The following is a 13,580-nucleotide window of genomic DNA, read 5'->3' as shown; positions in this document are numbered from 1 at the left end:
AGTTTTCATTAGCTGTTGCTTGCTATCTGGTTGCAGAGTGGAGCCTTGCCCTTCCCAGGAGGCAGAGGCAAAAGCAAACCGCTGCAACCTCTCCTATCTTGTTGGGTCTTTCCTCAAATATAAGCCAATATATTCCCTTACTTCTTCCACTCCTGAGATAAAAGCTCTCTCCTCTTTCTTTCTCTCCTCTGCGCAAATGCCAAGGAAGTTACCATATAAATGCCCCTCTTCAATTTCTGGGCACATAGTGCTTTTGCATTTCATATCTTCCAACGTTTCGCAGATGAAAAGATGGGGAAAGTTACTAATTGGGAAGAAGAGGCAAACTAGGAGTGGCTGCAGCAGTTTGCCTTTGCCTGAGCCGACTGGGAAGAGCAGGATTTTCTCCTTCTACTGAACTGAGTGCAAATTCCTTTTCGAACTTGTAGACATTATTTGCAGCAATTGAAATAAACTGAGGCCAAAGGGGGAAAGCGGGAGGAAGAGAGAGAGAAACCAGGACCTTTTAAAGACAGCAGAAACACTGGGATGATAGAGGGTTAAATGCGACTTTCCTTGCCGAAACAGTGGGAAGGTATAGAATCAGAGTTGGAAGAGACATTTTAGCCTTCCAGAATCCCTTTTTCCAGATCGAACTACTTCCTGCAAGACCTTGGCAGAGGCCCAAGTAAAACAACAAACCCCATTCAGGTCAAATCAATTTTGAAAGGGTCTGGACAGAGCCATCTTAAATCAAAGGTTGGAGATCTTGCTTTTGTACATATATTTCCTGTAAAGAGGCACATTCCGTTTCGGACGAAATGAACCGGAAGCGTGGCAGGTACAGCGGGTTCCCTTTTCCACTCGCCTCTTTATCCTGCCATAGAAATCAATGCGGCGTTGATTGTTTGTTTTTATGTCTTTGCAAGGACTGGAAACCGGTCTGTTTCTTCCCGCCGCGCATGGAAAAGGGCTCTACCAAAGCAGAAGAAAAGACAACTGGCAGGTGGAGGTTGGGGGGGAAATGCATCTAAAAATGGCATTGGGGGAAAAAATGCATTAATTAAATATTCTCGTTTCAGAGCAACAGAAGGCCTTTGCAAGAAAACAGCTGCTTCAATCCTTTTCTAGACCTTCGCCCAGACAGCAGATCTGTGAGGGTGGAAATAGCGGCATACAGGCTAGTGGCGCTCCGGGAACAAACCTACCCAACCTTTGCTGGAGGACACGACGTTCCTGATGGCATCCTTCAAGACGGACCAAGATCCCAAAGAGCAGAGCTTCCAATGGTAATGGAGTCAGTTATGTTCAGTGCTCCTCTGTCCACTGAGTGGGCCATTGATGTTCCCTTTCAGTACTGTATGCACTGTTGAACGTCTCTAACACACATAGCACTCTCACATACCCTCCAACTGTCCCAATTTGGCCGGGATGGTTCACATTTATCCTCTCCTTGACCCATTTCCCAATCTGCTTTTATATTTCCCTCGCTTCTCGTCTCCTTTCCTCCTTCATTTGGGGGAAATTGAGCTCAAACTGCAAAAGCACTGTATGGAATCATAGAGTGGGAAGAGATGCCAAGGGCCGTTTGGTTGAACCCCATTCTGCCATGCAGGAATGCACAATCCAAGCGCTTCTAGAATCCTAGAAGAGACCCCCCAAAGGCCATCCAGACCAACCCCATTCTGCCATACAGGAAATCACAAAGCATTCCCGACAGATGGCCATCTAGCCCAGTGATGGTGAACCTTTTCGAGGCCCAAACTGCAACCCAAAACCCACTTATTTATTGCAAAGTGCCATTTTCCTCTGGCTTTCTAGAAACAAACTCTGGCAAACTCTGTGTTGGGACGATGGCACATGTGCCCACAGAGAGGGCTCTGAGTGCCACCTCTGGCACGCGTGCCATAGGTTCGCCATCACTGATCTAGCCTCTGTTTAAAAACCCCCAAAGAAGGAGACTCTTGACTGCGTCTTCCACTGTCAAACAGCTCTTATTGTCAGGATGTTCCTCCTAATGTTTAGGTGGAATCTCTTTCCCTGCAGCTTGCATCCATTGCTCTGTTTCCTCTTCACTGGAGCAGCAGAAAACAAGCTCGCTCCACCCTCAACATGGCACCCCTTCAAATACTTAAACAGGGCCATCATATCACCTCTTAAGCTTCTCTCCTCCAGGGTAAACATACCCAGCTCCCTATGTCTCTCCTCATAAGGCATGGTTTCCAGACCTTTCACCATGTTGGTTGCCCTCTTCTGGACATGATCCATCCTTTTCGAATTGCGATGCCCAGAAGAGGACACACTATTAGTCAAAGTGAGGCCTGACCAAAGCAGAATAGAGTGGCACTATCACTTTCCTTGATCTGGATGCTATACTTCTATTGGTGAAACCTAGAATCGCATTGGCTTTTCAGCTGCTGCATTACTGTTGAGTCTTGTTCAACTCATGGTCTACTAGAACTCCTAGATCCCTTTCCCACATAGTCTTGTGAAGCCAAATGTCCTCCATCCTATATCTGAACATTTTATGTTGTTTGCGTCCAGTTAATTCAGCAGAAGGGAGAAAAGATGGTCGACTCTTGTCCTTCCCAGGTGGCTTAGGCCAAAACAAACCGATGCAGCCTCCCTTAGCTTGTCTTTTCTTCCACATTAATTTGTCATCTGGACCACACTCTTGATACTGCTTGGTTGCACTTGTTTCCCTGTGAAATATTGCAGGGATATCTCTTCTGGCTGATAAGGGTATAGACCACCACTCCCAGCCTTTCCCCATCCATTTCTTTTTATTCTTTCCTTAACAAAGTCCAAGCTGTGGCTTTTTTGTCATGCTAACAGCCCTCCTTGGGAAACCACCTCCCAAGTGCTAATGCTCGCATTTCCATATAACTCTATAGCTACAGCCCTAGAGCATTCTAGAGCTAAAGCATTGCTATTCCTGCAAGGAATACATAGCTTGTAATGTATTATACTACAATGCAAGTGGTGGCTCATGGATCAGTGCCAATAGGCAAACTATCAGCGCCTGATTTGCAACCAATTTCCAGGAAACAATTGCATTCAATGGGTCCAAATATAGTCTGTGGAGTATTATGGGGGGAGGGGGAACCTATAGGATTCCCATATCAGATGGCTTGCAAAGCACTGCTGCGATGTGTTACTTCTTCCAAGCTTTGGGGTAGGCACTTGTGAAAGAAACTGGGGGGAAACAAAGGTTAATCTTCCTAGCACCATTGCGGAAAAGTTCCTCCAAACACATGCAATAGCTGCAGATTTGTAACAACACAGCCATATAAAGCAATGACTGGACCCTACATTTTTATATTGCAAAAAAGGGATGCATATATATATATATACACACACACACACACACACACACGATGTCAGGTAGGACCTTGAGGAAGATGGGAGTTGTATTCCAACCCATACGGGAAGGAACTGTATTGAGGGGATACTGGTTTTGTTGCTAAAAGTGTTGATGGGAACTTGTTACAAACCGAGCCAACTTTTGCCAAATGGTCAGACACATCCATGGGAAACATTCATGTCAAGGGGAAACCTTTACCTTTAAGACATATCCGCCCCGTCAAACATACACACTATATAAATGCATTCTGAAATTTTATACAGAAGAAGACATCGTAAAAGAAAATATGGCAAAGCGGTTGCAAAACTTTTGGTATAAGATAGATCTCCAACAGTGGGAAACGTCATGGAAAAGAAGATATAGGCCTGTTCCAGACTGCCAAAATAAAGCTGCTTCAGGTCTCTTTGGAGGTATGCTGTTTAAATGATGCATGTACCCTAAGAATCTGGAAGCTGCACCAAAGCTGCACTCCGGTGCTTAGGAATGGAGTGTGGCTTTGGCAAGACCTCTGGACTCTTAGGACCCATGCGTCATTTAAATAGCATACCTCCAAAGAGACCCAAAGCAGCTTTATTTTGGCAGTCTGGAACAGGCCTAAGTTACACTGTCAAAATTTAAAAGGGAATTATTACAAGATGTATTTCAGGTGGTATTCAACTCCTGAAAGATTGTGCAAAACCTACAGTAACTGTAACACAACAAATGCTGGGGGGAAATAGTGATTACAAGAGTAGAAGCGGATTAAATCTAAGGAGAAATATATGTGCGTACAGTAGGAATCTGTAAGTGGATTTGAACTAAATGAAGAAATGGAAAGATGGAAAAATAAAGCAAAGGAAAAGGGGGAAGTTAGGGATTTTTTCCTCCAAGTTGTATCTATTTTCTTGAAGATAGCCAATAAGTTTAAGGAAATGGACCAAAGTCGGTCATAAGGAAGTAATAAATGGCGAATGTATGAATGTACAGTATGTATGCAGGAAAAGAGATTCCACCTCAACATTAGGAGGAGCACCCAGACAGAAAGGAGGTCTTCAAACAGAGGCTGGATGGGCATCTGTCAATGGGGATGCTTTGATGGAGAGTTCCCACATGGCAGAATGGGGTTGGACTGGATGGCCCTTCTTGGGGTCTCTTCCAACTCGACGATTCTATGATTTTTTAGCTATGTCCTTTTGCTATCTGTATGTTTTATCTTTGCCCTGCCGAGCGGTAAAAGAACGTGTGTGTTTTTTATATGTGATCTCATGTTAATGAAAACATCATTAAACAAGGCAACAACATACATACACACAACGATCAGATACATATCTTTGTACTTCCATTTTTAATAGATTTTTTTTACAATATATCTCTTCATTTGCATATATCCACTGCATCTATAACTTCTTCTTCTTTTTATTATTTAAATACACATGAAACCAAAACAGGGAATAAATCTAAGGGGTCGGTTTTTGCGACGAGGTCAAACCCAACGAGACCTGGGCCCCCGCCCTCTCGAAAAAAACGATTAAATGTCATGAAGTTGAAGAAAAAATAAACCCGTAAAGGGGAAGAAAAAAATAATAATCAACGACCACCCATTTTTTAAAATGCTGGGTTAGAATGGTGGATGATGGTGGTCTCTTCATATGTCAGATACAGTTCAACACACACGCACAACCATCATCATCATCATCCGTTAGAGGCACATTGCATACTCCTCCCTTCCCCGTCCCCTTTGTACAATCCGAATTGAGCATTTTTGCATCCAACTCGAAACTCCTAAGCATGGCAAGCACTCTGAGCATGTCCGCTGCCTCTCTTTGCACGGCTCTTCCAACCGAAAGACCATTTAAAGGTAGCGTGCAGAAGAAATGCGAAGAGCAATTCACCATTAAGGCAGGAACAACGGTCCTCAGCTGCCTAAGGAACCCCTTGCAACCGGGGCTGGAAGAAGGGAGGTTACTGGCTTCGAAACGCCTGGAGGAAAAATGTTCTGAACAGGGACAAATGTCACACAGTGCACCTTTGTTTACATATGCACCTGGTTATGTAAAGCAAACCTGTAAGCCAAAACGATGACGGGGGAAGCCACAGCACTGTGAGATTCAGGGCCTCGGTATACATCCCTGAAGATTCAGAGGCGTCCATCTAAATGTGGCTGGAGAAAGGAAGGGTGGCAACTGCACCTGCATCTCCAAAGAGTCCCTTTGGCAAACTGGGTAACCAAGAGGCTTCCTTTACTCCTCACCATTGGACTGCCTTTCCCCAGAACTCTTGTCATCCAAAAAGGGACCTTTGGGCACAGACATTAAGGTGGGAAAAACAATCCCTATCTTAGTTTGCCGCCAATGAGCCTGCTTGCTCTTTTCTAGTACACTAGGAAGACAACAGGCAGCTCTGTTTTGCAACAGGGAGCATTTAAAGAATATCTAGTGTGGTCCATGCACTGTGATCCAAAGATGGCTACTGCCCCACATTTGGAGGGCAAAGCTAGGTGTATCACCAGAGACTTTCCTGCTCCGATTTTCCACCTGGCATAGTACTGGGCACTACTGAAGCCAGTCCGGTTTCTCCCAGCTGCTCAGGGTTGACATTCCTCTCCCTGTCTTCCCTCCGACTTTTACTACTTTGGACATACCATGTCTTTGGCCTGCTATAAATCTTACACATGGCAAAGGCTAGAAGAAAACCGGCCCTTGCAGAGGGCACCCAGTGTGCCCTCCCCACCAACAAAACCAGAATGTCTCAGAAAGCCAACCTTGCTGGTACCCTCTGCATGCTGGGAGAGGCAATACTTCTGGACACCGTGTCCAAAATGCAATGCCTTCCTATATACTGTTTGGGACTTCCCACTCAATTCAACCAGGTTCATCTTCCCTTTGGAAGTCTGAATGGTCTAAAAGAGATACTGAAGCGCAGGGGATGTCTTCCAGGGATGCTTATGCATCCTCCTAAAATTAAAATAAAGGGCAACTTGAGGGGCAAAACCACGCAACATCTACTACCAGCTTCCACACAGAAGCACCTTGTCCTTCATGGGATGGGACACATGGTGTCTCCAACCAGAGACAAGAATTTAAAGCCAATCTATTTCAACCTTAGAGGTCTTCCTGCCTTAAGTGTGATTATTGCTCTGAGACAGCAAGGCGGGTGAATGGACAGACACTGGAGGGCCTGCATTTACACCGGCTTTGTCTCAAGAGAGATCGAGATAGAGGACAGTCAAGACTGTCCAGGTGAACTATTTTGGGAGGGCAGAACCGTTCCCTTTTCTGGCCTCTGTGTGCAAACCTTCTGAACCACAAATCCTAAGGCATGCAACAAGGAATCTGGGCCACTGGAGGAGGATTGTTAACTAGCAGAAATGACACAGACCTGGCTTCCCCCGGCGCCAAACATTTTCAATCCATACAAGCATGGAACAAAGTTTCCCGCACTCCACTTTTGTCCCACTTCTCCGGCTTCTTTCCAGTACGTAAAGCTGGGTGCTGCAAGTTTGCCCCCTGAATGGAGACAAGAGGAGGGGGGGAAGAAAGAAAAGATGCTAGGTGGCAGCACTAAGCAGTTTTTGGTCTTGCGTCGCTTCTTGCGTCGTCCTCCAGCTTCGCAGACATGGCGGCGAGAGAGACCCACTCCAAGTCAAAAGGCTTCTCCAAGCCACTTAAGTGTCCGTTGGATATATTTGGTTTTTCTGGGAGGTGCGTCACTGTGTGGATGATGAAATGTAGGATGATAACAACCAGAGGAGAGCCTGTGTTCTTCCCCCTTTCGGGGACGGTGCGAGCTTCATCCACCTTTGTTCCCCCTCTTCCAGAACGGAGAGAAAGTAAAATACTGTTCCACAGGCATGCGACGATAGAAGTGCATACATAACTCTAGATGATGTAGAGGGGCTCCAGCGTGTGTTGTGCCCCTTACCCCCGTTTCCTCGGAGGGGTGCGTTTGCTTTTACAGAATCTACATTGGGTGGAAGGGAGGTCGGTCGGTCGGTCGGTCGGTCGGCTGCAGGTCGGCCGTACGCTGAAGCGGGAGAGGCCTCTTTTTCCTCCTCTGGTTCCCCAGCCCAGCAGCGATGCTCGTGGCCAGGATTTCCTCAGGCAAGAAACCATCCTATGTCGCCGCCATTATTAAACAGTCCAGGGGCTTGTGGATTTGTTGGGATAGTTAATGGCAAGGCTAATAGCAGCAATGTTTTTCAGGGCCTGCGTGGTGGTGGGGGGAAAAAGAAACAGAAAGACATGAATGGAGAAAGAAAGCACGCAAGCAAGCAAGAACGAACGCAAGAAAGAGAAAGCGATGGGTTTGAGGGTAGAGTTTGGGGGCTTTTCAGGTTGGTTTCAAAGTGCTGGGTTTTGATTTTTCAAGGATTTCCAGGTGTTTTGGACTTCAGCACCTAGAAAGCCAACAGTTAGGAACTCGGGGAGTCAAAGCCCAAAACATCTGGAGGGCCAAAGTTTGAGAACCATTGTCTTAACAGGATGAGGAGGAACCATTGTTGAGTATTCTTTGGGTTCAGTAAGTCTACCAGTTACAAATTCACCGAATGGTTGCATTGTCTAGCCCTCATTTTACTAGCTTTTTTTTGCAAGGATATCATGGGGGACTTTGCCAAAAGGCTTACTGAAATCAACCAAAATAAAGCTGCTTCGGGTCTCTTTGGAGGTACAGTATGCTATTTAAATGATGCCTGGGTCCTAAGAGTCCGGAGGTCGCGCCAAAGCCACACTCCATTCCTAAGCACCGGAGGGCAGCTTTGGTGCAGCTTCCAGATTCTTAGGATGCATGCATCATTTAAACAGCATACCTCCAAAGAGACCCAAAGCAGCTTTATTTTGGCAGTCTGGAACAGGCCTAAGTTTCATTCCCAGAATTCCCAAGCTCTTAAGAGCTTGTTCTTCAGAGTCCCATCATGCCATCTGGCATGACCAGTGGACAAGGATGGGATAGGTAGTCCAACCCAACCCGAAGGCTCCTGGTTCTTCTCCATCCCTGCGTGAGAACCTGTCACAGCCCTGCTGCTGCCTGAGATGTCTGGTGTTTTCGCTCTGCTACTGAGCTAGTCTCCGCCAAAGCCCTGCAAAGGAGTGCAGCCTCTTTATTTTGTTTTACTTAGATCCCACCTTTCTTTACAGGGACTCAAGGCGATGCTTTCTCTGACACACTCCAGTTTCTTACAGACTCTGCCCACAGCTTTTTCAATTGCACTCACAACTGTGAAGGTTAGGCTCAAGTCTTTTGGATGCACATGAAAGGGAAGGTGGGGGGGCTTTAGAGATGACAGGATGCTTCATGAAGCGTGTTTTTGATTTCTCAGAGAGAACGCAACGGAGAAGGAATCTCAATGAACACTTGCATTTAGCCAGAGAATGCCAAGCACCCATCTGCATCAATGATAACACTTCTTCTCCACCCCATGCTCTGTTGGCCTCTGCCGCAGCACATGGTGCACCTGGCCATACAGCCTCAAGGGCACTAAAGTAGGTGAAGCTGAAACAAATTTGCAGACACAGAGAGCACAATTCTGCAAGGAGGGAGTGCCACCTGTGAGACAGTGCTCCCCCTCTCCTGTTTCAGAGCTTCTGTCCTAAAAAGAAGGATTGTAGAACATTTGCCTGAGAAGACAAAACCTGAGGTGGGGTGTATGTGTGTCTCTCTTTAAGTTTTATCCAGAAAAAGAGCAAAACATGGGTATAGGTTATTGTGCAGTGTACACAGACGCCACGGAAGGCATGTCCATCAACAGCTAGAACCATGGCAGCTCAGTGGAACATCCATTCTGAAGGACAGTGTACCCCTGAAATGCCATTTTCTGAAAGGACAAGTGTGGGAAGGGTGATTGCTAATGTGTGGGGGACTCTGCTCAGTGTTGGAAATGATGCGCTGGAGCAGATGGACCTTCAAAACAACCCAGGAGGCCTCTGCAGCATCCTGTCCATATACTGCACATAGGCTCGTTACAAATGGGCACCCTAGGACAGACTCAGTCCATGCTAGGGTTAGAAAGGGGCGTCTCTTCCAAACGCCCCTAACCCTAGCATGGTCTGAGTCCATAAGAAATGGGGGCGACCGTTCCACACGGCTGTCGCCATTTTGACATAGCGGACGGTCTGCATCCGCACGTGACACTGTGAGTGCGTGACTAGTGCCTCGCGGCGTCTCTTCCGGGGCCCAGGAAGGAGCACGATTTTTGCACTCCTTCTTTGCTGCGTCTGGGAACCGTGCCGTTTGGCTGCTGCGGATCCTGGACGGAGCAACCGGTGGCGGCAGCAGACCACCACTTTTCGGCGGTCTGTAACTCGCCGGAGTCTACAACACCCTACATCAAAACCACACTGATCGCTTACTACAGCTGCAGGCTCTGGGGTCCAACCCAGCCTTTCAAAGCCCCCAAGACAACCACATCTCTCTCCTCACGACACCAGCATTTTATGGTTTCTCACCTTTCACAGGGCGCTTTACCAATTCTAAATGCCTCTGCTAAATCTCAGTTATTGTCTGTGAAGAGATTTAAGCTGATTTTAGCTGGCAAGTGGAGATTGGTGGACTCCTGCTCTTTAAGAGAGTCTTCAAAGAGAGGTTATATGGGCATCTTTCCTGTGTGTTCCTGTGTGGCAAAGGACTGGACCACGTGGCCTTTGAGGTTCCTTCCAACTCTATGACTATGTGGTACACTAAAAGAGGTCCTCCGACCCTGCTTTACTGCAGGGAGCAACCAGTATTGGCCTCTTCTGTCATGGTATTTCAGTTCACTCGAATCGAATGTTCAGCAATCGCCCGGGTATTAGAACTGACGCTAATCCAGCAGCTCCAATTTTAACTCCTTTCTTCCCTTTGAGTAATTTTTGCCCCAACCCCTATTTTCCTCCCTTTGTTCTCCTGATGGAGCCGGGAGGGATGGAGGAAAGATGGCATGCAAGCAGACATCAAGGGCCACTGTTAATGTAACTCCCATCACAAAGAGCAGGAAACGGCAGAATGTGAAGGAGTGTGGCCTTGGCGCAGGAGAGAGGAAGCAGGCAGGCAAACAAAGACACACTGCTAGACATTGTACCTGTGCTGTACAGCGGTGGAGATGGTCTTCTGTATTTAAGGCAAGCAAGTAATCCTGCAGAGATCCAAGTTCCTGAAAGCACAAAAAGTGAATTAAGATCCATGTGCAAAAACATGGAACAAGCTCATGTTGGGGAGGAGAAAAGAAATGGGGGGAAAATCAAATGTCAATCTTAAAAGACTAAGGTCCTTTTCACACTACATAATTATTGGGCTACAGTTCCACTTTAGTTGCCCTAGCAATGTCCCAAGGCATGGGATTTGCAGGTTAGAGAAGGGCGTACTGAATTCTCAGCTCAAGAGCCTCATCAGATTACAAACACCAGGATGCCATAGGATGCAACCATGGCAGCGCAAGTGGCATCACAGTGCTGTAATTTCAGTGTGAAAGGGACTTTACCGATTTATTTTAGCATGAGCCCTTGTGGCTTTCAATGCATGCTTTTGACTGACTTGTTTTAGCATGAACTCTCATGGATTTCAATCCACTTCTTCAGATGTAAGAAAACTCATGCTAAGATAATCCAGAATTGCAAACCCACTTAATATGTCCATGGGCAGCATTATAATGATCCTTTTCACACATGCCCCAGGAGAAAACTCAAGCAAGAGAGCCACTGGAGGCAAAAAGCATCATTCTAGCAGAAAAGAACATTATTCTTTGTAGCAGCCAGCTAATTTCAGTTGCCATTTCATGCACACTACCCAAAGGAAACCTTGAACTCTTTATACACACACACATGCAATAACTAGTGGAGGGGCAAGATGAGGAGAGGAGAAGAAAAATAGTCTATGACTGCAACTGATTCCCAGCTCTGTCGAGATGCTTACGCTAACTTTGCTCTCAGTAACAAAGAAGAGTTCAGTAAGGGCCTGGTGAAGGGGGAGAAGGATGCCAGGCTTGGCCACGTCGTGATGCACGTTGTTTTCCATGCAGCTGAAAAGATGCCAAAGAGGCTTCAGCAAAGTGAGGTCGCAGTCCCTGAAAGGAGAAAGAGGCTGTCATAAACACATACGGGTAAGACGCTGCGCAAGAACTGAACTGCGCTCTGCTCCTATTCCTCTACCAAAACGGTTCTTCGCTCCATCGTTCTGAGGTGCCCTAATTTCTCCCATTCCGATTTTGAACTGATCTATATCCCTGGACCCTGTCTTTCTTCCTACAAGAAGCTCAGGGCAGAGTGTTCCTCAAACATTCATTCATTCACTTACTCACTCATTTCTTTACTTCTTCCTTGCCATGGGAAGCAAGGGTGCTCCCAAAATTTAGTACAGATGTAAAGAAACATGCAAAAGTTAATATACCACTAAACTAACAGGTCTCAACTGGAAACAGAAACTGGAAGCAGATTTAGCAAGCTTACCTCTCGCTGCAGCATTGTACTATCTTGAGGAGCAAATGGATGGCCTTCAGCCGCTGGTGGCCAGTCTGTCGGCAGGCAACACCCACCTGCCACTCCCAGACTTTGGCCAGTGGGATGTGAGGGATGACCCTTTCTTCCAGCAGCATCTGCTTCAGGATCTCAAAGCCTGAAATTCAACACAGTTGCATTGCATGTTGTGCAGTATCGTTCAATCTGTCTGATACATGCATCCGTTCTTTGGGATCATTTTCCAATCATCATTCAGATCCTTTGCTACATGTCCCTATGTTTTACCCTTGACTTATCCATGGATCATATCAATGCAATGCAACTTGGGGAATGTGGAGCATTACCTGCATCTATAGAGTCTGGGACCAATGGCTAATGGAGAAGCTATTAGATAAAATGAAATGTAACTTAAAAACAACAAAACCAAGAATCCTTTGGATATGAAAAACGGCTTATCGATTTTGTTAATACAAATTTTATAACTGTCCGCCCTCCAACTTGCCAGTGGTCACTATGGTCTGATCTATTCCAAACAACTTAAATTGTATAGGACTATATATACATACATATATGTGTGTGTGTGTGTGTGTGCGATGCTTTTGAAGGTTTTGAAAGTTTATTTTATAATTGTAAGATTTTGTAGGGTCTTAGCCATCCTTTACTGTTCTATTTTAATAAAAATTTTTAAAATTGCATCTATATTTTCATGTCAACTATTGCGACAAGCAACAACAACAAACAAAGGTGGTCAGGGACTGGTGGGCGGGTGGTGAAAAGTAGGGGCCCTCCAGATGTGCCTGACTACATGTCTCTTCATCGGCCATGCTGGATGGGGATGGTGGGAGCTGCAGTCTTGACGCACCTGGAGAGCGCCACCTGGGAGAAGGCTGTGTCTACATCTTGTACAGACCTCCCAGTGAAAGAAAAATACAGCTTTTGAGCCAAGATGACCAACTGTCACAAGAGGAGCGAGGATGCTGCAACATGCCACTTTTGGAAAGTGCTCACCTGTCTGAAACCTCCCCAGGTGTCCTGCCGTCACTGTGAACTTGTAGCCCCATTCGGTGTTGCTCATGTCGCTGGTGAAGCGGTAGTAGAGGGTATCGCCTGGCAAAACATGAACAAAAAGCTCTGTCAGCCTGAAGCAAGAGGCGGCTAGAAAATTACCCCTTATCTACAGATTTGTGTAAACTGTCTGCTTGTTTGTAACACAATAAATCTGAACTTGAACCTATCCACAGAAACGCAACCAACTGGCACCGCTGTATCCCACCAAAGCTCAACAGCGGCACTCTTTGTGCTCATAAAACATGGCATCCCGCCATGATTCTTGTGCTGACTTGAGCTGGTATCCTTGGGGAATATATACACTTGTCCCTCCCTATTCGCTAGGGTTAGGGGCACAAGATCCCCGTGAATATGGAAAGGCCACAAATTACAAAAACAACATGGTTTTATCTAAGAGGACACCTCTCTAGGAATCTGTAGGTCCTCCAGCGCAATTCTGTGTTCAACGTCCAACAGACACTGACCATAGAACAGCACCGGAGGAGGTGCAAAGGCCTAGTAGAGTATTCTCTCTAGGGAACTCTAGGTCTTTCAGTGCAACTCTGTGGTCAACGTCCGACAGACACTGACCATAGAACTACGCCGGAGGAGGTGCAAAGGCCTAGTAGAGTATTCTCTCTAGGGATCTCTAGGTCTTTCAGTGCAACTCTGTGGTCAACGTCCGACAGACACTGACCATAGAACTACGCCGGAGGAGGTGCAAAGGCCTAGTAGAGTATTCTCTCTAGGGATCTCTAGGTCTTTCAGTGCAACTCTGTGGTCAA

General features: G+C 46.3%; 2 protein-coding genes across 5 annotated transcripts in view; both read right to left on the bottom strand.

Moving 5' to 3' along the window:
• Positions 1–13,580, bottom strand: part of UBE2G1 (ubiquitin conjugating enzyme E2 G1) — a 554,317-nt gene that overhangs the window by 271,759 nt on the left and 268,978 nt on the right. The gene's annotated exons all lie outside the window — the stretch shown is intronic.
• LOC121917145 (zinc finger ZZ-type and EF-hand domain-containing protein 1-like) overlaps positions 4,649–13,580 on the bottom strand; it is a 41,669-nt gene continuing 32,737 nt past the window's right edge. For all 3 annotated transcript variants that reach the window (XM_042442868.1, XM_042442870.1, XM_042442871.1), the window contains 5 exons: positions 12,757–12,855; positions 11,740–11,905; positions 11,207–11,357; positions 10,377–10,448; positions 4,649–7,527 (listed from right to left, as the gene is read on the bottom strand). In XM_042442868.1, coding sequence (XP_042298802.1) covers positions 7,453–7,527; positions 10,377–10,448; positions 11,207–11,357; positions 11,740–11,905; positions 12,757–12,855 — 563 coding nt within the window. In that variant the 3' untranslated portion in view covers positions 4,649–7,452. The remainder of the gene's footprint in view (positions 7,528–10,376; positions 10,449–11,206; positions 11,358–11,739; positions 11,906–12,756; positions 12,856–13,580) is intronic.

Source organism: Sceloporus undulatus, chromosome 11, assembly GCF_019175285.1.
Source record: "Sceloporus undulatus isolate JIND9_A2432 ecotype Alabama chromosome 11, SceUnd_v1.1, whole genome shotgun sequence".
Classification (NCBI taxonomy): domain Eukaryota; kingdom Metazoa; phylum Chordata; class Lepidosauria; order Squamata; family Phrynosomatidae; genus Sceloporus; species Sceloporus undulatus.
Note: the sequence above shows the minus strand (reverse complement) of the source record. Positions and strands in the feature narration are given on the sequence as shown.